The 22,908-nt window shown below is 44.4% G+C and overlaps 1 protein-coding gene across 7 annotated transcripts in view; it reads right to left on the bottom strand.

The window, feature by feature from the left end:
* The window catches only part of HDAC4 (histone deacetylase 4), a 194,254-nt gene that overhangs the window by 163,394 nt on the left and 7,952 nt on the right, over nucleotides 1-22,908 (bottom strand). For 4 of the 7 annotated variants that reach the window (XM_072341108.1, XM_072341106.1, XM_072341102.1 and 1 more), the window contains exon 1: nucleotides 10,348-10,504. In XM_072341108.1, the coding sequence (XP_072197209.1) occupies nucleotides 10,348-10,369 (22 nt within the window). In that variant the 5' untranslated portion in view covers nucleotides 10,370-10,504. Of the gene's footprint in view, nucleotides 1-10,347; nucleotides 10,598-22,908 lie in introns of those variants that run through there. The other 3 variants (XM_072341105.1, XM_072341103.1, XM_072341104.1) reach the window with 1 other exon arrangement.

Here is a 22,908-nt window from a genome sequence, read left to right on the forward strand (position 1 = left end):
TCAGATCCCCAAGTCCAACCCCATCCCACCATGCCCACTGCCCACATCCCTCAGTGCCATATATCCACGGTTAAGGAACACCTCCAGGGATGGTGACCCCAACACTCCCTGGGCAGCTGTGCAACTGCAGCACCACACTTTATAACAAGAAATTGCTCCTGATGTCCAATCTGAAGCTGGTATTTTAACCAAAAATAAGACCCCACACTCCACATACGCACACAAATCCTTGGCAAGTTAAAGATTTAGCAACCACAGTAGAGTTAAGATAGATACACACACAAAAATATATGCACACATGAATACACATAACCCTCCATTCCTGAGCCAACTCAGAACAGCCTTGCTGCTGTCTAACAGCATCATACACTCCTGAGTAGCCACTTTCTGCCAAAATCCTCCAATTCAGGCTCACTAGGAGAATGGCAGAGAAGCAAAACCAACACCCAGCTGACTGTATAACAAGGAAATGGTAAGTACACATCAATACAGGTAAGGACAAGCTGCTGCTTTGGGCTGAGAAAGAGCCACGCTCTCCTTTCTCTCAAGGAAAGTGAGCTCTAAGTGGACAGCTTTCTCATCAAGCACAGACTATCACTGCAAGTATTCACAAACAGGGCTCACACTGAGGCCTGCTCTTTCAGGCTGATGCATGCCTGCAGCACGCTGACATATGCATCAGGATCAAGAGCTTGTTATTTTAAAAGGACAGAGACAACTTCTCAGGAAGTTCAATAGCAAACTGCTTGCTAGCAGCCGGTTCCTCCAGATTGGTGACATAACATCTACAGCTTTGGTGCACAAGTGGCATTTCTAAGGGTTCCCCTCCACCCCCCTCCTTCCACCAGCAGGTTTTGTTTTCATTTAGATACGGATTAAGAGAATGAAGGGAAAAAAGAAATAAACACATCAAACTTGAAGAACATTCTTGATGTTTCTCTGCCATTTGTGTCATCTGAGTACACAAATACATTGGTCTCCTGGGTGCCAAACCTACTAGGCAAGGCGGCTTCAAGCCATCGGTAAGCAATCCCAGCAGGAGGAGGAAGCTTCCAGAAAGACTGCAAAATACCTCACTCAGAGGGGGGGGGAAGGCTTTGTATTGCTGTTTCCAATAGAAAAGCAGCTTGAAAAGGAGCACTAGTAGTTCTACCATTCGGTTGTACTTAAAACAAGCAGATAAACAAAGCAAGAATACAATAGCATTGTCTGGAGTACTTGAAATATGTTGTTATCCTTGCAGTAAAATTCCAATCTTCGTGCTCCCAGCTAATAAACAAACCCAGTCTTGACAATTCCTGAAGACGAAGCTCTGCCTTGCCTTTAAGAGCTGCAAAGTTATTCACCAGGTTTCCTCCCATCCATTCCCAAGCGCTCAGCACCTGATGTGCACACTGAGAGCCGTTCAAGCAAATGGCCTTGCAGAAAGTTTATCTCATGTGATTGCTAGAACCCTCTAAAGATTAAGTAACTGTTACCCAATTACTTTGAGCAATTATCCCCAAAACATCCCATTCTTCTGCGTAGCAGCATCCACATTCGCCCTGACAAAAGCAAACAGCGCGCACACGTTTTGCTGGTAACTAACTTGGTAAGACAGTTTTCATTCTATATATTTAATATAAACTACAACTTTAGGAACCAAAGAAAAAAGAAGAGCAGAGAGGGGGGAGGGTCCCGGCTTGTAACCTGACATGCAGCAGTAATGCTCTCCCAGCAGGAACATACATCCCACAGCACTTCTGGACCTGACCACTCTGCAGCTGCAGTGTTAGCAACCTCTGGCCTACTTTCAGGCACATTAGAGTCCAACTGTATTTACGCTGACAGAGACAAGCAAAGGTTGTGACGACTTATTGACGCAAGAGTTACTTGGTGCTCTGTGCCAAAAATTAATCAGTGCAGGAGGAGGAGGAACTCTCTTTAAGCACCCAGTTAGAAAGTGAATTGGTGAACTGCTTACAAAACAGGCTGAGGTCTTGCGTGACAAACACTGAGAGAAATCAGGACTTGGCAGCTCGAATTTCAGACAGAACCCACTGACCAGAGGGAAACGTTGTGCATGCTCATGTCATGTAAAACAAAAGTGGGTTTGATCCTTCAGCAATACGAACTGATTCTATGTTTGTTCAGATCACATCTCAAATACATTCCGGGTAACAATTATTAAAGCACACCGACCCTGCAAGGCAGCAGCTGGTCCTACCTGCTGCGACTCTGGCTGCTAACAGAGTCCAATGATCCATTTGAAACAGCTACTGCACAAAGACAGGTTTTAAAGGAAAAAAATAAGTCAGAATCCTGAAGGCAGACTCAGGGAGCATCACCCCTACCTGCCAAGAAGCCTTCACCATAAACCTGTCAGGAGCGACCAGCCTGCAGAACAGGCCTTCCACCTGCTGGAAAGAAAAAGCATCTAATGCTAATCAGATCCTTGCTGTCAGCAGGGAACAGATTTCTTAAGCCCTCCTCCTCTGTTTGTTAAGCTGTAAGGACTGCATGCCTTCTCCCAGCAAAGGCTGCACGAGATCAAGGACATCTTGCTCAGAATAAAGTGCTTTGCACTTGCTCCCGAAGTGACAAGTCAAAGAGTGAAGACTTGGATGGACTACAAGAGCCAGGTCTGTATGTGCCAGGCTTTCTACTCTTCTACTGGTTGTTTTCTGACCAGCAAAGAGAAGGAATATCAGCTTGGTCTACCTCAGGCTTTTATCTCTCTCCACAAGAGCAGCTCAGGCATTTAATACAACAGGAACGTGCTTCTTTTTATATCCACTGTAAAACTAAGGTTACAGTTACAGAAGAGAAACTAGTCTGTTAAACTAGAAAGCACAAGTTTTAAACACTGAAACAGAATAAAAGTCCATCTGAATGGATCATCTTTATGCTTTTCTAGCTTAAGTGCATTTTAACATTACTGAGCTGTAAGGTTTCCCTGCTCAAAGAATTTTCAATTGATCAAAATAATGGAACCAACTTTAGAGTAGTTTAATAGTAATAAATCCACAGTCCTATTCGCTCAGCATGTAAGGCAACAGAGCGTGGCAGCTGCCATGGCAGGCTGGGCAGCACCCAAGCTGGCTAGCTGGATGTCACAGCGACTACATCCACAAATAACCGCATTGATCCTGGTCTATCGACCAGAAAGTGAAACCTGAGAGCCAAGAGTCATTACACAGTAGTTCATGGGCAGCAACGCCTTCAAAAATCTTAAAACAACAAGCAATCCACATACACAATTCAGTGAGTGAAGTGCCCAGAGAGGCAATGAGCCCCACAGCCCCTGGACCCCGTTAGCTCAAAACCCAATGGGGTTACATTTCTCCAGCAGCAGCCTTTTGGGACAAGATGGGTACCTGAAGCCAAGGCTAGCGGGTCAAAGCTCATTGGCTACACCTCACTCCTATTACAATTTTCCCTGTAAAGCTATTTATGTGGTTTGGCAACAGAACAGCTACAAACAGAATGAGTACATAGATTCTTGAATAGTGAAAGGGTCAGGATTGATTTTTTTTCCTTCTTTTTTAAATGATTTCTTTGAATTCATCTGTCATTCCTCCAACATCCCGCTCCCAGCCCTACCACAGAGTGCAGCTGCAGCACTGCCAGATTTTCCACAAATTCTCTCCACTGCAAACAACTGCATCTTGCCCATGCTTAGAAGTGCCTAGAGAAGGAGTAGGTGGCACTGGCAAAATCCAACTTGCTCGTACATCCAGATCCACTCCTCATTCAGCAGAGTGAATTGATGCCCCCGGAGGCACCAACCCTGCATGCTCACTCTTGTAGAACGCACAGGGACCCCAGAATTCAGGCTCACAGGACTGTTCTGATGTGGCTGTCACAAAGGTGAACAGGCCAGATGCAAACGCAAGAAAGCTTCAGCCTTGTCTGCAGGTTCTCTATCAAGGCCAGTGCTGCTGGGTCATCAGGAGGACTACTGATGCCACGTTCACCACAGGGCAATGAACCCCACACTGGTAACATCCAAAAAGCAAGTGTCAGCAGTAGCACGTCCAAGCTTAGCTGCTCCAGGGACAATAGCTGAGAAGCAGGCACCCCTTCTCAAAGGCAATGCTGGCCTCTGCTCCCTCCTGCACTTCAGCACCTCCCTGGGGCACAGAAACAGCTTAACAGTAGTCCATAAAAACAGGCTTAACAGCCAAACTTATCCGCCTGATTGCATTAATTAGCTAACATTCCCAATTACTGTCCTCATGCATGGATTATCGTTGTGAGATGCAGAAGCATGGGTGACAAGTCAGAGGCCGTGGCTGTGATATGAGGCTCATAAACAGCAACATTTGCCTTCCAGTGCATTTTAAAGCAAGTAAGAGCACTGTAGGTGGAGCACCCAATTTCCCCAGCAGAAGAAGAAGGAGAAATGCCATGTTTGGTTGACAACTATCTGAGTGTAAGTGGATATTTCATCTCTGCTCTTGAATCAGCCAGAGGAATGACTGAAGCAATACTTTGAGACCAGCACTGTCCTAACTGATCTGACCACAGCAAAGCAAACAAGCCTCATCAATGCAAGAGCCTGGCACTTAAGAAGGCAAGCCGAATCATTTAGAATAAATAGTGAGAATACACTCCTTACAGTCTAGTAAGGGATTTAACTTGGGGGAAGCATACATGAGAAGATACAGGTCAAACTGAAGTTGACCAGAGGTGAATACCAAAAATACAGTAAGAATATGGAAAAAGTTCTTTTTACTTTCCCAGTAAGATACAAGGGCCTGAGGACTATCTTAAACATTATCATCTAACTTCAAAAGTGCAACCTTTTTTCCTACCCTTTTCCTATCCCACATCTCATCAAAATAATCCGGTTATCTCCCTCTCACCATAAGTACCTGCTTCTCATCTTTATACTGCAGGATACATCACAGGCTAAAAAAACTACTTTAGAATTCTTCAAAAGCCTGCTTTAAAGTGCAAGAACTGCATTTAAAGAAAAAATAGAAGCAAGAGGAACGTACTTAGCAGGGACACTGACCTAGAAGGAACTTCAACTTGAACCTCAAGTTGAAGCACAGAACAATTTCTCTCTTTTGAGGATACAATAAAAACCTTATAGAGAAAGTCTCTGCTATTTGATGCTCCAGAAAGTGAAAACTTCACAGGTTCCATGGTAGCAGTCTTAACTCGCATTGTCCTCACAATGATACTGTTCCTGTTAGAGGAAACCCAGGACGTGCTCAGCTTACACATCCATAAGAATATGAACACAGGTGGAATATTGCATTCAGTCACACGTCGAAGAAAGAAAAGTAAACACAGTCCTGGTCTTGCAAAGACCAACCCTGGTCTTGCAAAAACCAAACCCAGAGAGACCCATCATGAAGCAGCCATTTCTTCTGCATAATGAGAAGTCTAATCTTCCACTGGTATGCCTTTCAAATTTTCTTCCAGAGCTGACAACTTTACTGTAACAGGAGATTCTGCAGAACACCTCCTACCTCCACTCACTGTCAAAATAACACACAGTCCTCAAAGCAACTTCCCCATATGTTGTAGTTTAAGATAGCTGCCAAAGCCTTTCCTATATCCACTGCATAGCCACTGCAATTAGCCCCTTCTGAAAAGCAACCTAGAGCACTTAACCCAAGCAACAGAAAGATTCCCTTAGCACACGCTTTCTCAATAACGCATTTAGAGAAGAAAAAGCTGACAAAAGTACAAAAACAAGAAGAGGATTCAAGATGCCAGCTTTGACCAAGACTGACCAAAAAGCTCTCCAACAAACGCAGGGGGAACAAAGTCAGTTCCAAGTCTGAAGCGGGGATGTCTTCAAAACAAGGTTCTCAGTGTTTCCGCTACTTATCAACCTCGTGACCACGCTACCACGCAGCTTGTTTTATCCCACGTGGAACAGAAGCAGCAGTGAGTATTCCCTACTGGCAGATCTTGCTGCTGAGTTCATTTCCCAACCAGTCTCGAGGTCCCCTCCATGCCTGGGAGGAGTTCCTCAGGGCAATAGCTTCAAGACAAGCAGTGCATGCTCTTGCTGCTGTGCTCCTGCTCCTCTGCTGGGCCTGCCCACCAGCTGAAGGCTTCCATCCAACCAGCTTCACACACTCAGCAGCAGGGAAAGTGGGCATACTAGAAATCCCTGTTTTTTCACGAACAGAAAAGATGTCAGATAAAGAGGTTCTGCCCATACTCACCTGTGTTCTACTTGTAAACAGAAGCCCAGATGCCCAATCTAAAACAACTCAGCTGTAGCAAACTGAAGCACCACCAGACAAGTAGGGGCAAGTATAGATAAGCCATATCCAAATCAACTTCCAGACAACAGCCACCAAGAATCAGCCATGCCCAAGGAGGACAGGAATTTACTGGTATGCTCTTTATGTTTATTGAAAGAACGCTCTTGTCCCCAGATAACTTACAGAAGCAGACTGATTACTGCCAGAAAGTAGGTCAGTGTCATTTAAAGCCAGTTTGAAATGCATCTCCACAGAAACTTCTTAATCTTTAAAAAGAGAATGCATAAAATATTTATTTTATGGGTGCAAAATGTTTGAAAGACTAACAGGGAAAGCTCTTATGTGTAGTGCATGAAATGGCTTTCCATGCCTCATTAAGCCATGGAATGCGAAAGGAGAGTGACTTCTTACACTTGGCAGATAAAATGCCACACAAAAGTACTTCTCAGCCTAGCAAAATCACAGCACATGACTTGCTAACTCATTTTCCTTGTGTTCTGTGATCATGGAGCTCTTCTGCTTTGTCTGGTATCTCCTCTCAGTTTTAATGATCGCGCTGCAGATTTCTCCATATTAGCCAGGCAACTCATTCTTCAATCTCAATATTCCTAATTACCAAACATTCAGCACTTCAAGATGTAAATAACATTTGCATCTCCGCGAGAGCAGCTCTGAAGAAGGAATAGAGCATTTGCATTCAGACTAATTCCTGTAAGATAACATTTCATAAACAAACCGCTTCACTGAGCATGGAGATTTCCAGTCTTTACAAAGCAGAGTGAACTTTAAACAAATACAAATCAGTTGAGTGATTAACTTTAAGCCTTTAGGTTTCTTTAAACTGATCTCTCTATGTATAACCGGTATCGGTAGAACAATCTTTACTGATTAAAGAATGAAATTACAGCGAAACCACTGAAAGCCATTGAAAATCAGGTGAAGGAGGCAGAAGGTGACAGCCAGAAATCACTTCAGGTCATGGGGAGGAAAGTAAAATGAAGTTTACATCCACTCTTTGCCAGGGCTGACTTGGTTGCGCACAGGTGTTATCAGCACTAAAGGTTATATAAGGTAAGCCTAAATTGTGGTCGACGTAGCAAGTTAAGAAGTGAAACGAAACATGCTTGTCCCTGCACCCCAAGCTTTGTCATAATCCGAAACGTTATCTTAATTTGACTAATTTTCTTAATTAGACTTCGCAGCATCTTCATCACTTATAGCACAATTTCAGCATTCTTTTTTCAGCTTTGTTCGAGCACTCAAAGAAGCAGCAGCTCCTCTGCCAAAGGGCACACCATGCCTTTGCGCTCCATTGCCATGAGCTCCATATAGCTTCCTCCTCTTGCCTCCCTTCAACTGGCAGCCCTGTCCCCTCCCCCTGCCCAGCAGATCCACCCAAAATGATTCACATTCCTGCCCAGGCAACCACAGAGCTTACCAGTACCTGCAGGGAGCTGGATGGTGGTTCATTGGGAGCAGACGCTGCTTGTGGCAAGAGGGACCCCAGCAGCAGACTGCTGCTCCCCCTGCTCCTTTAAGTGCCTAGGAGCCGATTATCCCAACCCAGAGCTCAAGTAAGGAAACTGCAGAGAGCCTCAGGGGCCAGAAGTCAGAAATAAAAGGTCATGGTCTTTACCCTACAGCTCAGGGCTCAACACAGCTTGGAACATCCACTGAAGTTGAATGATGATGAATCCTTGAGGATTCACTTGCCTCGTGGAGACACCATTCCTTCTCCACAGATTCTTATTCCTTTAGCAAAGTTACTTCAAAACATAACAAAAGAAATGGCAACGATAGGGAGAAAAAAAAAGTCATTTTCTACCTAATTGTCCGTATTTCTTTACCTCGTTCAGTGAGAAGCCTTCAGTACACAGCTATTCATTCAGCTGCACTGCAACAATGTTATGGTGCTGCTCCTACAAAATCCCATCTGTGATAGGTTTGGAGAAGATTAGAGAAGAAAGCTCATATCCACTGAAGCAAAATGTAATAGGCTCTTGAGTTAAAGCAGAGCATTCCCTTAAACAACACACATCATTAGTAATAATTACATGTAGCTGTACAATCAAAATAGCTATCACAACTGACATGAAAGGTCCAGATGTCACCTTTGGCCAGGCTTGGAAACTGTTTCTACCAAGTGTTATAAAACTGACTCTCAAAGAGAAACAAGCAGTGAGAACACCATGGTGTGAGCCAGGGGTAAAGAGCCATCACCACACCAACCCAGCGCTTGGAGATACAGTCATACAAAGCCAACATCTAAAACACCATACTGTAAAAATACTGTCAGATCACTTCCTTTGCTTTTATTTAATTTTATTTAAGAGTAAAAAACGTGCAAAAATTAAGCGATCTCCAGCAAAAAGGCTGATGACAAGAGTCATTCACTTCAAGGGCTACTGCCAATGTGAAATTTCCTCCCATACACTGAGGATTCACAGCTTCAGCTCTCGCTGAGCCAACGCATACCTCACTCCAAGCTTCTCTGTGACAGTGGGCCAAGAAGTTTAGGAACTGTAGCTCAGAAGAATGCATACGTATCCAGAACCACCCAGCTGAGCTGCTGCTTACCTGGGTTTGAGGCAACAAGCTATTCCAGCAAGAATCACTCGTAAACACGTCTGTTGCAAAAGACTTAAACTCAAGCTTTCCAACTACTGTGCAGGATAATGGAGAAGGCCATTAGCTCCTCAGTGTCTCATACGGAATCACAGAATCATGGAATGGCCTGGGTTGAAAAAGACCCCAATGCTCATCCAGTTCCAACCCCCTGCTATGTGCAGGGTCACCAACCACCAGACCAGGCTGCCCAGAGCCACATCCAGCCTGGCCTTAAATGCCTGCAGGGATGGGGCATCCACAGCCTCCTTGGGCAACCTGTTCCAATAAGAACCATCCAAACACTTGAAAAACAGACCTCTAGAAAAGCACTGTGTTGCAAAAACTGTATCAAAGCTGAATACCTACATGCAGAACACTACTCATACATATTTAATTTCCCAGCTCCCCGTAACACCAGAGAGATGTCTGAAAATCTAACAGGCTGCTACATTACAGCATTATAAAACAGATATTATGCAAGGTTCAGATTTTCAGCCATGCTGCTTCTAACCTCCAGCATCCCTGTCTGCTGCAACATTTCTTGCTCCCAGCCTCAGAAGCCACTAATGGACTGCTATTAATCATCCTGAAGCACGTATGAAATCCTTCCCCTACAAACACGGTTCCTTAAATCTAAGATGTTGACTTAACTTCAGTCTTATTTGGCTGTTAACCCCAAACCGGTTAAATGGAAGTCACAAAAGTAACCTGGCAAAAACATAATCAAACAAGCAGTTCCATGTGCCTCGCCATTGCTGGATTACCTGTCTGTGGTCACTATTCCTAACCATGAATTGAAACAATCAGCAGACATGTTGAAACCCAAATAAAAACTCTCCTTCCAAGCTCACAAACCTAAAAGCCTAACACAAGCTTACCTGACACTGGCTAAATACAAACATTAGACAAGACTTTAGGCTCAAAGCAAGTAATGGAGCATCTATCTACAGAGCCTCCTGACAGACAGAAATGCACAACTCTGTAATCATGAATTGTGTCCTAAGTTACAAAACACATTAGGGATAATCCCACAGCCAGCACTGAGGTGGATTAATGAAGTCTTGATCCTGCAAAACTCTGCTTTCATACTGAAAAGTACTTTAAATTCAAAAGAGATTTCTTGCTTAAACATCCACTAACACCAGCAGAACTGTGACCTCTCCCTATAGGAATAGCATGTAACATTAAGACTTATCAGTGCAGTTGTTCAGGTTAGCATCTCAGCAAAGAGCCAGACCTTTCAGTGCATTCAGTTGCACAAAACACAACAATCAGAAACCTACAACAGGCAGAAATTCCTCCCAGCTGATAAGAGCAATGCAGCTTTCCATCTTTGCACAATCCCACTCACGAAGAAAGAAGGAGAGGCTGGATTATTACTCTGACAAAGCAGCAAAAAGCCTGTTCACACAACACAAAGCCTTCTTGTTCCACATAAACTATTATGCAGTTCAAATACAGCACGTTTTTGGCCAAGACTGGTGATATCTGGCTCTCATTCCTAAATTCAAAGGGGTTTTGTCCTTACCTGGATGGCTTTGGGAGCTCATTGCTGGTAACGTCAAGTCCTTTGGAGAAGGGATTTGAGACGGATCAGTTTCCACACAAGTAACAGTAGCTCTAAAGAGCTCCAATGCTTCACCGATACATAGAAACTGAAAGTGGGGTTTAAATTATGGCCACCTTATAAAATCCAGGGCACAGTGACATGCTGAGTTGCGCACAAAGTAATCCAATATGGTGGCAGAGTATCTTCTAACCGCTTTCAAACTGGGAACCTGTAATAAAAAGAAGTCTGCATTAGAGAACTAAGAATTACAACTATTTTAATTATGCATTAAACTTTCTTTTTTCCCCCCCTCCATCAGGAGATTAAGCCATTTTAGGCACCGAGAGTTGCATTAAGAATAACTTTCACAGCTATGGGTGTAAGCTGAAATGACCATGAAAAAGCAAACATTTAACCTTGTAAAAACAAACCTAAAAACTCTTCAGCTACACATTCAAGCCTTAAAAAACCTAAACTTGCATGTTCATTCTGATCCTTCAACAATGCCAGATGAAGCCACTTCGGTCCAACAGCTTCCATATTTTACAAGCCATATGTATGAGTGGTAACTGTACTTCGCGCATCTGTTCCCCAAAGAAGTCTACAGAAAAAAAAAAACTTCTTGGTGCCAAGAAGTGGTCTTGGAGCAGGAAGGAAAAAAGCCCACACAATCCATCTCACACCCACTCTGTGCAAGCTTCCAGCAGTTTACTGAGAAGCAACATCATACTGCCAAGGCAAAATCCACTGCTCTCCGTTATTTTTAAGCTGCATGTTAGAGAAAGAAGAGAGCCAAGTCAGCTCACCTAACCTACCCCTACACACCCCACAAACAATCCAAGCAGGCCACTGATACATGCTATCAGAGCTACTGAAACAGACAGAATGAGATGCCTCCTTTACGCGAAGCATTAGACAAGCACAGATTATTTCCCTCCTTCGCACTGAAAGCATCATCAGCACTCAGGCTCTCAGCAGAAAACTTATAGACCCCGAGGACACAGTGTTAGAAGACAGCTGTCCAGAGGAGTCGGACATTGCTGCCCTCAGAGCTTCGCTAGCAGGAGCGGTTTATACCTAGCACTCTGTAAGCCCCTTCACACAGCAAGCCAGGCTGGCACAAACCAGCTAGCCCATCTCCATTAATCCAGCTGATGCTGCTGAAAGCAAAGCAGGCAGCACTCACCCCAAGCTGCTCCAGCAGCAGATCTGAGGGTGTGGTAGCCTTCAGCAAAGGCAGCAATATTCCCTGGGCGGAGGACAATTATGATATTAACTACTACTGCTGCTTGCACAATGAGCATCTGCCCACAATTTATCTCTGCCATTGCATTCCAAACAGTCCCATTTATTCTTGGAAGAGCTCTTACCATGCTCAACCTTACTCTCCCCCTCCTGCCATTGGATACTGCCGTTCCTTTTCAGTAGGGCAGCAACACCAGGTCTGAGGCTTAAATACCACCGCAGCCGCTTACCTTGGGCTCTGCTTTATGATGGTCCTTGCACGGTTTGCAGAACAAAGCAAAGCACATGCTTTTTCAGAACAACAAAACAAAAAAAGCCCCAAACCTTTCACTGTCTGTTTCACTCCACCACAAGTTTTTTCAGCATTGCAGCTCTCCAAGCTCCCCTGCCTACCTTGCATTTTCAGAGACCTGGAATGCTCTCTTACATTACACATTAAATTAAGAGAAAATTACTTAAGCGTCATTTCTAATCCCTACAGGTCTCTGCCATCTCAAGTGTTCAAGATCTTCCAGTTCCATTAATTTGCACATCCTGTTGAAGACTCAGGTCAGCTCGGACATTAGTAAATATTAATATCATTCATTTCCAATAAAAATAGCAGGTAATGTTGTGGCACAAGCAGTCTCTGCTGCAGATCAGAATTCAGAACAGAGCTAGCAGATTCTGGAACACAAATTCCGTACTAACGCAAACAAGGACTTCTCCACCATCAGAGTGATAGAGCACTGGACCAGAGGGCTTGTGGTTCCTCCTCTGGAGATATTCAAGACACCTACCTGTGCAGCCTGATGTAGGGAGCCTGCTTTGGTAAGGGAGTTGGGCTAGGTGATCTCTGGAGATCCCCTACCGTTCTGTAATCCCTATCTGCCCATTTACGTGATGCAAAACGAATAACACAGCAGGGAAAAAAATGAGAAGATTTTCTTTTTAATTCCTTTTTCTGAAGCAACGTGACTGACGCAGTAGCAGCAAATCCATCCAGCAGCACCTCTGGTTTACCCATACCCAGTTTTTCCCCCAAAGGTCTATCTAAGCTCAGTCACGCATGAAAGAAATCCACAACATTAAACCTCCGCATGTTTGGGGCCGCTAGTGCCTGGGGAGAGCAAAGACAACAGAAGAACCACACTCAAATGTAGTTCACCTACACATCTGTTACTGCCTTTAAAGAAGAATTCCAACATCTCTCATACAGGAGAGACTACATTGCAAGCACAACAGACCTCCCCAGGACAGGCACAGCAGCCATTTCATGACTTATCGCACCACTAGCTTCTTGTTTTCAGTTACCAGTTGGGCTGATCTCAACGCAGTCCAATAAGAGGTTCCTACATCAGCCAAGAGTCATTTTCAGGAACCAACCTGTGACAGTTCTTCTGTAAACCTGTCATTTTGCCACCAACTTACAAAAGCACTTCTCAAAACTGGAGAAGCAAAATGTTGCCTACTAGATAGATAGATAGATAGATAAACACAGGGCTTGTTTTGTTTCTATGCCACTGCCTTCCAAGACAAGGGACACCACCACCTTGGCCACCTGGAGCCGTTCAAAGCCAGGCTGGATGGGGCTTTGAGCAACCTGATCTAGTGGGAGGTGTCCCTGCCTACATAGAAGGGGTTGGATCTGGATGACCTTCAATGCGCCTTCCAAACCATTCTAAGGTTCCTCCTCTAAGGAGGAATTCAGCCCACACTGCTCACAGGCCCTCTCGCCCAAGCTCCACGGGCACAGGAAGGACTGGGTCAAGACCTGGAAGAGCTGCTTTGGCGGCCTACCTGAGGATGAGTGGGTATTTGTTTACAGCAGCATGATCCTTGGCAGCTTCACAACTCACTGTTATGGCCAGACAGGCACCTGCAGCCCCTACTCCTGCAGCACAGGCTCCAAAAGCAGCAGGGCTGCTCCAGCAGAGCCAGCAAAGGCTGGTGTTGCTTCAGCTGCACCTTTGTCACACCCCTCAGTTCAGAAGGTGGCTGCTGATGCCTGCCTGTGCTGTCACCTTCATGTCATCAACTGATAAGGTACTTCTGTATCTGCAGTCCCCATATGGTATGTCACTGTGGGGCTGCAGCTGCTTGAGCCCTTCGCTTCCAAGTTGTTTTGGTGGCTCAACAAACCAGCATCACTTGTGACACAGCTTCCCTAGATGAAAGGCACCGATGTTAATTTCATTTCTTATCATACTCATCTCATACCAACAAGCACATTGCACAGCACACTTAGTGCTCAGCAGCATAGCGGGCAGGCCTTCCATTATGCATGTCAAGAAGGCACCTGCACAAAGCACTTTCATGAGGATTCAGCTACTTCTAATATCTAGAAAGAAAGCAAGAGCAAATTCACCAGCAGGCCTCAATTCATCACACTTCCCAACAAACCACCTATACACTGGAATAATAACACGTATGAGACAGCCAAGAGAGAAGGCATTTGGCTGTATACACAGAATTGTTTAACAGTCTGGTACAGATATTCACCTTCCCCTTCTCAGCCCATCTCAGATACACCCATGTTAGTCAAACCTGCAGATGTGCAGAAACCAATAATTAAGATTACGATAGAGTTGTACATGCAAAGCTCTACTCTTCAGAGTTTAAATCACTATGGCATTTCAGCCAAGATCAAAATCTTGGCCTGAGGGTTAAGTACCAGGATTGTTTTAAGCCAACTAAGTCCTTTTGCTGCAGGATACCCATATCCCAGTGACCTCGTTTCATCTGCAGCCCCCGTCAGACACATCCCATCAGCAACCTCAGACGGCAACACTGCAGTGAGCTGACAAGATCACTTGAAAATTATAGTTAAACAAAATCTGTCTGCTGACTCAAGGCATCTAAACACGGTGCAAGTCATACGCACCATCCTTTTGTACCAGAAGAGGTTTAGGTTGGCCATAAGAAGGAACTTTTTCTCTCAGAGAGTGGTCAGGCACTGGGATGGCTGCCCAGGGAGGTGGTGGAGTCGCCATCCCTGGCAGTGTTCGAGAGGCATCTGGATGAGGAGCTACGAGAGATGGTTTAGTGGTTTGCTGTAGCTACGGTAATGGGAGGATGGTTGGACTGGATGGTCTTGTAGGTCCTTTCCAACCTTGTGATTCTATGATTCTATGAATACTACACAGCCCATTCTGCTCTGAAGTTCTTATCTGGGTCCAAAGAGCTCTGCCTTTAAGAGGACAAGCAAGTTATCTCAGAAAAGGTAACACCAGAAGGAATACAAGGTGAAAGCCTTCTGCCTGCTCATGCTTCTTTAGCCTGCAGCAGCACTCAGTCACCTTGGAGGCTTGGCCTCCAAAAGCCATGGAAACACCTTCTTCCAAAAAGTATTAATTCAACGTTGTTTATATGTGTGATATGAGGCAGAAAACAAAATTTCCTTCAAAATCTACCAAGGTTTTACAATTCTTGCTCTTTAAGCTCAATCCCACATGCTCAGCTTGAGATGACAACAACCACAGCTTGGGTTCCTGTTCATAACACACAGCCTGCAAACGATCCACTGCTGCAGCATACATGTGCTTCCTAAAGGCTTCTGGATTTGATGAGCCCCTTGAACAAAGACGTGCTGCCTTTACTGTCCAGGGGTTGTTTATCAAAGATTGCCAATATAGGATCTTTATATGAAGGAAGGAGGGGGGACAAGGAAGAGAGAGGAGGCATATAGTGGTTTGGAACAATAATAATAATAATGATTTACTACATCTATTTACAGCAGAGGCAGTGTGAAACAGTCTCCTGGGCTGACTCTTCCCTCCAGGGACTGTGCCTCCAGAGCCATCGCTTTGCAAGATGACAAAAATAGAGGTGGTAGTTCCCAGGACTCATGCAACGCTTTGACAACACCACTTCAACTCTTCTCCAGCAGAAGACAGCTTCACTGAAGCTGCTCCCAAGAGACCAGGATTCAGAAGCATTGTCCAGTTCCAGAAGCATTTATTTCTTATAGTTCCAACAATACCCAGAACAGAACTGTCACTGAAAACATATTTGGAAGCCTCAAACAACATGAGGTACCCTCTCAATGGGTTTTAATTCTTTGAAGACTGTTTTTCTGTCTAAACATGTCCTGCAGGGGGAATAGCTTTCATGCTGTAAGATGCGGCATCCGCTCAATGCTTGGTTGACACACACGTGTCAGCATACCATGACAGTAATAGAAACTCAAAGTAGAGCATCAGTTTGCTGCCACGGTTTCCCAGTTCCTCCATTACACCCATTTAAATGAAAAATCTAAGCTAATGCAGCTGTTAGTAATAGCTTCTCACCAAAGGTACAAACGGCACCTACCAGTCACCAAACCGGATAGTGGTGCATCACATCTTCACTCAGCTTCTTGTCTCTATACTTCTATACCAGCAAGACAAGAAGTACGTACCCTTAAGATCAAAAGCCCAACACAGCCATCTGAATGCACTAACCAGCTAAGAAACACGGAGCATTACCCACTACTTCAAGGAATAAAAACACTACGTTTGTTTAGCAAGTGTTGACATTTCAATGCCAGCCCCTACAAGTGCTATTCTCACATGACAGCCAAGAGTAGAACAAATATTGTGTTTCCGCCTCTCCCTTCAACTTCCACATTCAAGTGCACGCTGTGAGGATTTATTACTTACATGCGTGCACTACGCATTTTAACTTCGTGACAGGTTTTGTTAAGAAAGGGATTCAGTATCTAACTATATTTGCTCTAAGTGTTAAATTATAGTATATGTACATTAAGACTACAAGAGCAACTGATACCTACCTCGTATTTACGCAGTTTCTTCAAGGAAGGCTATAATTCATGGCTAGACAGTTTCTGGTAGTTGCTTTTGGAGCAGTCCTGCTGTTATTTTCAGACAGTGGCTTGTCAAGCAAGGCCTTGCAATGCAAACAGAGCCACACATGCACCGAAATCACCATCCAGTGCAAAAGGAAATGAACAGCAGTGGCAAGGAAGAAAGACTTAACTAACTGTGACCTCACTGAACCAATCCATAGCTATTCAAGGGCAGCAAACGTATGTACGTAATTACATTATTTCTAATAAAACTTCTCAAAAATAATTAAAAAATAAACGTCCATCATTTAACTCCAAAAGCCAAAGTACAAGACCACAATGAAAACACAGGAGATACCGATATTGCAGCAGAAGTGAGTGTGATTCTTCACCCATTTCAAAGTTAAATTAGCTTGTACCTGCCACTAATAAAGGTTGGCCCTTGCAGAAGCCTGCAAGTTAAACACGCCTTCCTTGCTAACTTTTACACCTGGGGTACCTTGGAAGGATATTCTTTTTTGAGTGTTCCATACAAAATCCTTCATGGCAACACCTTCTGACATGTGCAGACCACCACTTCGATCCAAAATTACACCTCCTTTGAAAGCTGAAGGTGCCTCCTCCATACCCTAAAAAGGAAAGCCTTAGGCCTTCCACGAGACACCACAACACTCCCCCAAGAAACTGGAATGGCATGGAGTGTGGTGGGGGTGAGGAGAAGGCTGTGCCCCAGAGGGTGGTGGGCATGGAGCAGCTGTCAGGGCAGGGACCAGGAATGGATTGGATGACCCTTGTGGGTGCCTTCCAACTTGGGATATTCTATAATCAAGTATATCACAAAGCGGGTCTAAATTCTCTGACACGTAACCCAAGTCTGTGAATGTATCATCTTCAGGAGTCCTAGCAGGTCTGCAAATATCACCTCATGTTCAGCCTGTGGGAGCTCCAAGCTAAAGCGGGCAATGGCTTGGATTCTTCCCCCACCTCCCTTTTAGCCAACACAGGTCACAGAAGAGCAACAGTTTGAGAAATACAACTGACTGTGTGTAAAACCTGGGAATATGTAAATTTGCAGGACTACAGAACCTTCCCTGACTAGCAAGGCTCTGGCAGAGGGTCTGAAAGAGCAGGATGCTTCTGAGCTCGATCCAGTTTCTCAGCAAGAGCAGCAAGAACAAGCAGTCTCACAGATGGATCCGCGTGGGAGGGAGAAAGGATAAAAGTCTGCCTCGAGAGCCTGCTCCAGCTGCCACTGAAGCCTTGGAGGAGTTGGTACAAATTGGGCAGCTACCTATAAAAATCTACTCCGTCTCGGCCATTTATGAAGCCCTGTTCTCTTCCCTCATTCCATTTCTCTCCTCCATCCTACTATTCCTGCACTTGAAAGAGTTTATATCAGACAGCTCTATGCAGCGCTTAACGGAAGGTAGATTAATACCATCATATTAAGGACAACATTTGTCTTATTTCTCCACTCCTTTGTCGAGCACCCTGCACACAGTTCAATAGCTACAATAATTCAAAAGCACAAGAAGACAGAAATACTTGATTGAGAAGTGATTAAAAAAAAAAAGTGAATATTAGCCTTAATCAAACTTCTAACCAACATTCCCAGTGCCAGGCAGGTTTTCTGACCAACAGACAACAACTGAAGCACCACACAACGAGCACTAGCTTCCTATCAACACCTGTGATCTGAACACAGTCCTTCAACATTAACATTACCCTCATTTGTTCAAGTTTCAGCAGCGTTTCAAAACTCACCACCGTGTGGCTGCACTAAAATCACATTATAACACGTGAGCAGCGCTGCGAGCTCTCTGCCCTGCTGACCAAAGCAAGTGGACCCAGCCACTATAGACTTAACAGAGCAGCTTTCCAAGTCCGAAATGCACAGTTTCTCCACCTGCTTGCATAAACATACGCACACTATACAGCCTAAACAAGATGCCAGCACCTTTAAGTACCCAGTGTTGGGAAACAACTGAATACCTACAGTTTTCCATCCACATTTGCACTCCAGCTTAGTTTTCTCAGCTGCTGACAATGAGCAAAACACAACTTTTTACATCGATCTTTATTGCTCTACTTCAGCTGTTACAGCCCACATCTGAACTTCTTGTTCCTTCTGACAAGGAATCCAAATTACCGGTCACTGGCTGTGCCTAACCCATCTGGTCTACCAACAGAAAATAGCTAAGTACATGTGTCATCAATCACTGTTAATTACTTCATTAACTGGAAAAAAATATCTTTTTTTTTATTAGTTGTTTTTTTGTTTTTTTTTAAAGAACAAAAATTCTAATGCTAGTTTGAACTAGCATAAAGTTCAACCAGAAACTTACTGAAGCACTCCATGCTTCAAGTGGAATCACAGAACCCTAGAATCACTAAGGTAGGAAAGACCTACAAGATCATTCAGTTCAACCATCCACCCATCACCAGCAGTTCTCAATAAACCACGTCCCTCAACACAACGTCCAAACATTCCTTGAACACCTTCAGGGTCGTTGACTTCACCATCTCCCTGGGCAGCCCATTCCAACACCCAACCAGTCCTTTGGAAAAATAGTATTTCCTAATGTCCAGCCTGAATCTCTCCTGGCGCAACTGGAGGCCATTCCCTCTAGTCCTATCTACCCCCAGATTTTATATGAAGACTATATATAGGATATTGCACTGATCAAAACAAGTCATGCCCTCTCAAGCCACTAACACACCCAGAAGGGAAAGTTAACAGCATCACAAGACAAACCTTAATTTGCACAGTGAAGTAAAATAGGGTTAAAAATGTAATAACCGAGAGCACTCTAATAAAAACTTGAATCCTCAGTCAAAAATCTCAAGCTCATGGCTGACAAGCAAGAACTACCGCAGCATGTGCAAGGAAGGAACAGCTGGCACAAGAGCTGGGACATACTTCATGGTCTGATGCAGTATCTGCCATGGGATTTCTTTTCAGTATGCTTTAAAACACTGTCAGCTGCCACTTGAGAAGACTTCAGCTCTCCCTACCATCAAGGAAGGCTTAACTCCCCAGCTCAGATATGAAGGGATTCACGTTTTGTCAAGTTTCTGTATCTATCCCATCTCACCCAAGGTGCCGTAGATTACAATTTATATTGCTCTTTATGGCTTTATACACCAAACGACAATTTTCATCTCTGTAAGACAGGCAAGGAATCAAGCAAAGCAATTTAAACACTGTTTTGCCTCTCTTCAGTCTTCACTGCCAATTATTAGAGCATCATAGCCCAAACTTGAAGGCTCTTATTCAGACTCCTGGGATTCGGGTTTTCATACCTTTGCACACTGTTAGATATCCTCCTCGTGAGGCCATGCTCAGTTTCAATGAACGCACCACCAGGAATTGCTCGGCTTTGATAAAGAGCAGCCACGTGCCACCAAAGCTGTGCTGAACAGAACGTCCTTCACTTTCTGACCTCCCATGTGCACACTCCAAAACACACATGAGGGGATGCAAGACACTTGCAAAATCCTTGTTGTTTTGAATGATCGTCTGGGAATATCTGCTGTCCCCACAAACGTAACCATTAGAAAACTACACCACGCAAGAGAAAAAAGCAGCCAAAGAGACGGTGATAATGCTCTAGTCCCGTTCTGTAGGAGCTCTGAGAACACACAAAGTTAGTCATGGCACACTAATAAAGACAGACGGCTACTCTGGATTTGAGCAGTCTCTGAAAACTCGTGTTTTGGCACCAGTTTTAAATTCCAGCAACCTCAGAGGCTGCAAAGTGCCTCTGTCACCTCAAGACGCTCTGCATGCAAAGCATGCTCCAGGGCTGGAGCGAGGGGAAGTAGATTGCAGGAATTCATTTCTGAAATGGAACGAAGAGATAAGATCAAGCAAAAAGGAGCAGAGGCTGCTGACAGATCTGCATGCACACAAGCCAGTAAATATGCAAATGCACAGACATTTCTACTGAGAGTGCAAGAAAGCAACAGCAGTGAAAACTACTAAAATACACTGCATTAAAGTGAGCTACACAACTTCAACAAGACACTGTGCAGAACAGTTCACCTTGACCAAGGCAAGCTTACTTCATGTTCAGGGGAACGCTGAGATATTTCGGGGGTAGAAAATTTGGTTCAACTCTGAATATCACAGTACTTACAAATCACTTTGGACGTTTATCTTTTACTGCTCTCATTTGGAAGTACACAAAGGACTCGACATTAAGCTGTAAAACACCCTGACAAAGCTGCCTCAGGAAAGAGCTTCTTGCCCAGAAGATGAAACAGTGAATTTTGCAAAAGATTTCAGAGAAAGGGGAAAATAAAGGCTGTATTGACTGCACATCCCTGAAGACTGACCTTACAGAGCTAGAGCTGAAACCAATGTGACTTGGTAGCAGATAACGTTGGAAGCAAAGAGCTGTTTCCAAAAGGTGATACTAGGACATCCATCTGCTGTTCTTGAAGTTTGGAGAGGAAGAGACACCTCTTCCTATTAGGTACCCTAATACATAACATTATGTATTATTAGATAGGTGTATATTCCATACCTATAGACACTGGAGCCAAATAAAGCATTTATTTTCATTTTACCTTCATTTTATCTGCTTACTAGCTCTGAATCAGGGAGACAAGCTCAGGAGCTGGGTTTGGATATAGCATAAGACACGCATCTTGTATTTTGTAAGCCCGACCATGCCAATGAGCAAATGCAGCTCTTCACTACTGCGGTGATAACAATGCTGCTTTGGTAACAAGCCTGTTTCCTAAGAGAGGAAAAAAGCATTCCAACTGGGCTACCTGCTCAACAGCCCTTGGCCTCTTTTGGGACAGAGTGCAGGGGGATGTCATCTACCTGGCAAGCACAGGGAACACAGAAACTTCAGCAACTGTCAGTATCAAACAGTAAGCACACAGAAAAGCTTCAGTAAAAAAGAAAAACAGACCTTTTCCAAGCTAAGTCTCCCACATATGGCACAACAGATCAGAAACAACTTCCCAGCATCATAAATCTCTGCAGAGAGATGAAAGCAGCCTACGGCTCCTCAAAATCACAAGCGTCAGCCAGCAGCGAGGCTTCACATCATCACCTATAAATCTGTGCAGAGCAGCAGTACACCGCAGGTAGCACTCAGCACAACACAACAGCGCTGGAGCTCCAGCAGAAAGCCTAGGACCAAACAGGGGTGCTGTCAGCGAGGCTAAGTGGAAGCTCAAAGGTTTGCAAAGCCCCGCTCAAGGAGACCAAATCCACTGGGTGAGGAGTGCAAGGGACAAGCAACAGCCAAGTGCAGGAGCTCTACACCTGCACTCAGGCCGTGCTCCCTCTATCAGCAGCCACCCCAGACGTGGTCACTCGAAGCAAACACCCTGCTGCCAAGAAGGCACTCGGTGAGACAGCCTGCTGCTGTCCTCACTCAGCAGCCTCCTGCAGCTGCAGAAGATGGTACCTTTTCTTTCCTATGTTTGCTTGATTTTCACACCCACACTTGTTGGCTGGTTACAACATATGCTCTGAACTCAGTTATCTGCACTCGGTGTATGAGATAATTTAGGCTTTTGCTGCCAGTGTTAAGAGCGAGTCTCAGAGCTATACGCTGAGGCCCTGGAATTTAAATATATGATAACACTGCAAATAAAAGGAAACAAATTCCTAAAGGAAAACCTTTTTGCACGCCAGATCGGTTCCCAGTAGTAACTGCTGTGCTTTGACAAGAGATAAATATTTACAGTCTAGAACAGAGAACACCTTGTGTTGCAATACTCGGAATGCAAGCCCCATTGGTACACTGCATACTTAAGTTATTTTGATGATTTTATATATATTTTCTTAACAATCTGAATATCCAGAAGCACACATGTTGCTCATTTATGCTACCAAAATGAAAGCCCAAAGATAAAACACACAGAGAAATTGTCAAAGATAACAAATTGGGAGCTGAGGGGAAATGGTTTCATACTAAAAGGGAGGGATTTAGATTGGATATAAGGAAGAAGCTTTTTACAATGCAGGTGCTGAGGCACTGGCACTGGTTGCCCAGAGAGGTGGTCGATGCCCTGTCCCTGGAGACATTTGAGGTCAGGCTGGACGGGGCTCTGAACTCCTGATGGGAGCTCTAGGTGTCCCTGTTCACTGCAGGGGAGTTGGACCAGGTGGCCTGTGAGGGTCCCTTCCAAATGGAATACTCTATGAAAGCATACAACTGGATATCCTGCTGACGAGGAGGGATGATAAACTCCACGCGAAGAAGATGCTCTCATTGCTAATGTTACATGGACACGTCTCAAATTGCTTGGTTTTCCTGCCATTTTAAATTAAGTAAGCACCTAATTAAACATGAATGTTTTTTTTCTTTTTGCCTATGCTATCGATGCCATCCAAACTTCAATTTCAAACATGATCTACACAGATACGAGTCCGGTTTAGCTGTCATACTACAGGATTTCACGTCTGCCGTCTAATGCTCCTTACCCAACTGCTATTTGGGCTCCAGGGGCACAACCTTTGCGGTGTGGCAGCTTGGCTGCTGGTAGGTTTACAGAAGAGTTTG

This window comes from Excalfactoria chinensis, chromosome 7, assembly GCF_039878825.1.
Source record: "Excalfactoria chinensis isolate bCotChi1 chromosome 7, bCotChi1.hap2, whole genome shotgun sequence".
Taxonomy (NCBI): Eukaryota; Metazoa; Chordata; class Aves; order Galliformes; family Phasianidae; genus Excalfactoria; species Excalfactoria chinensis.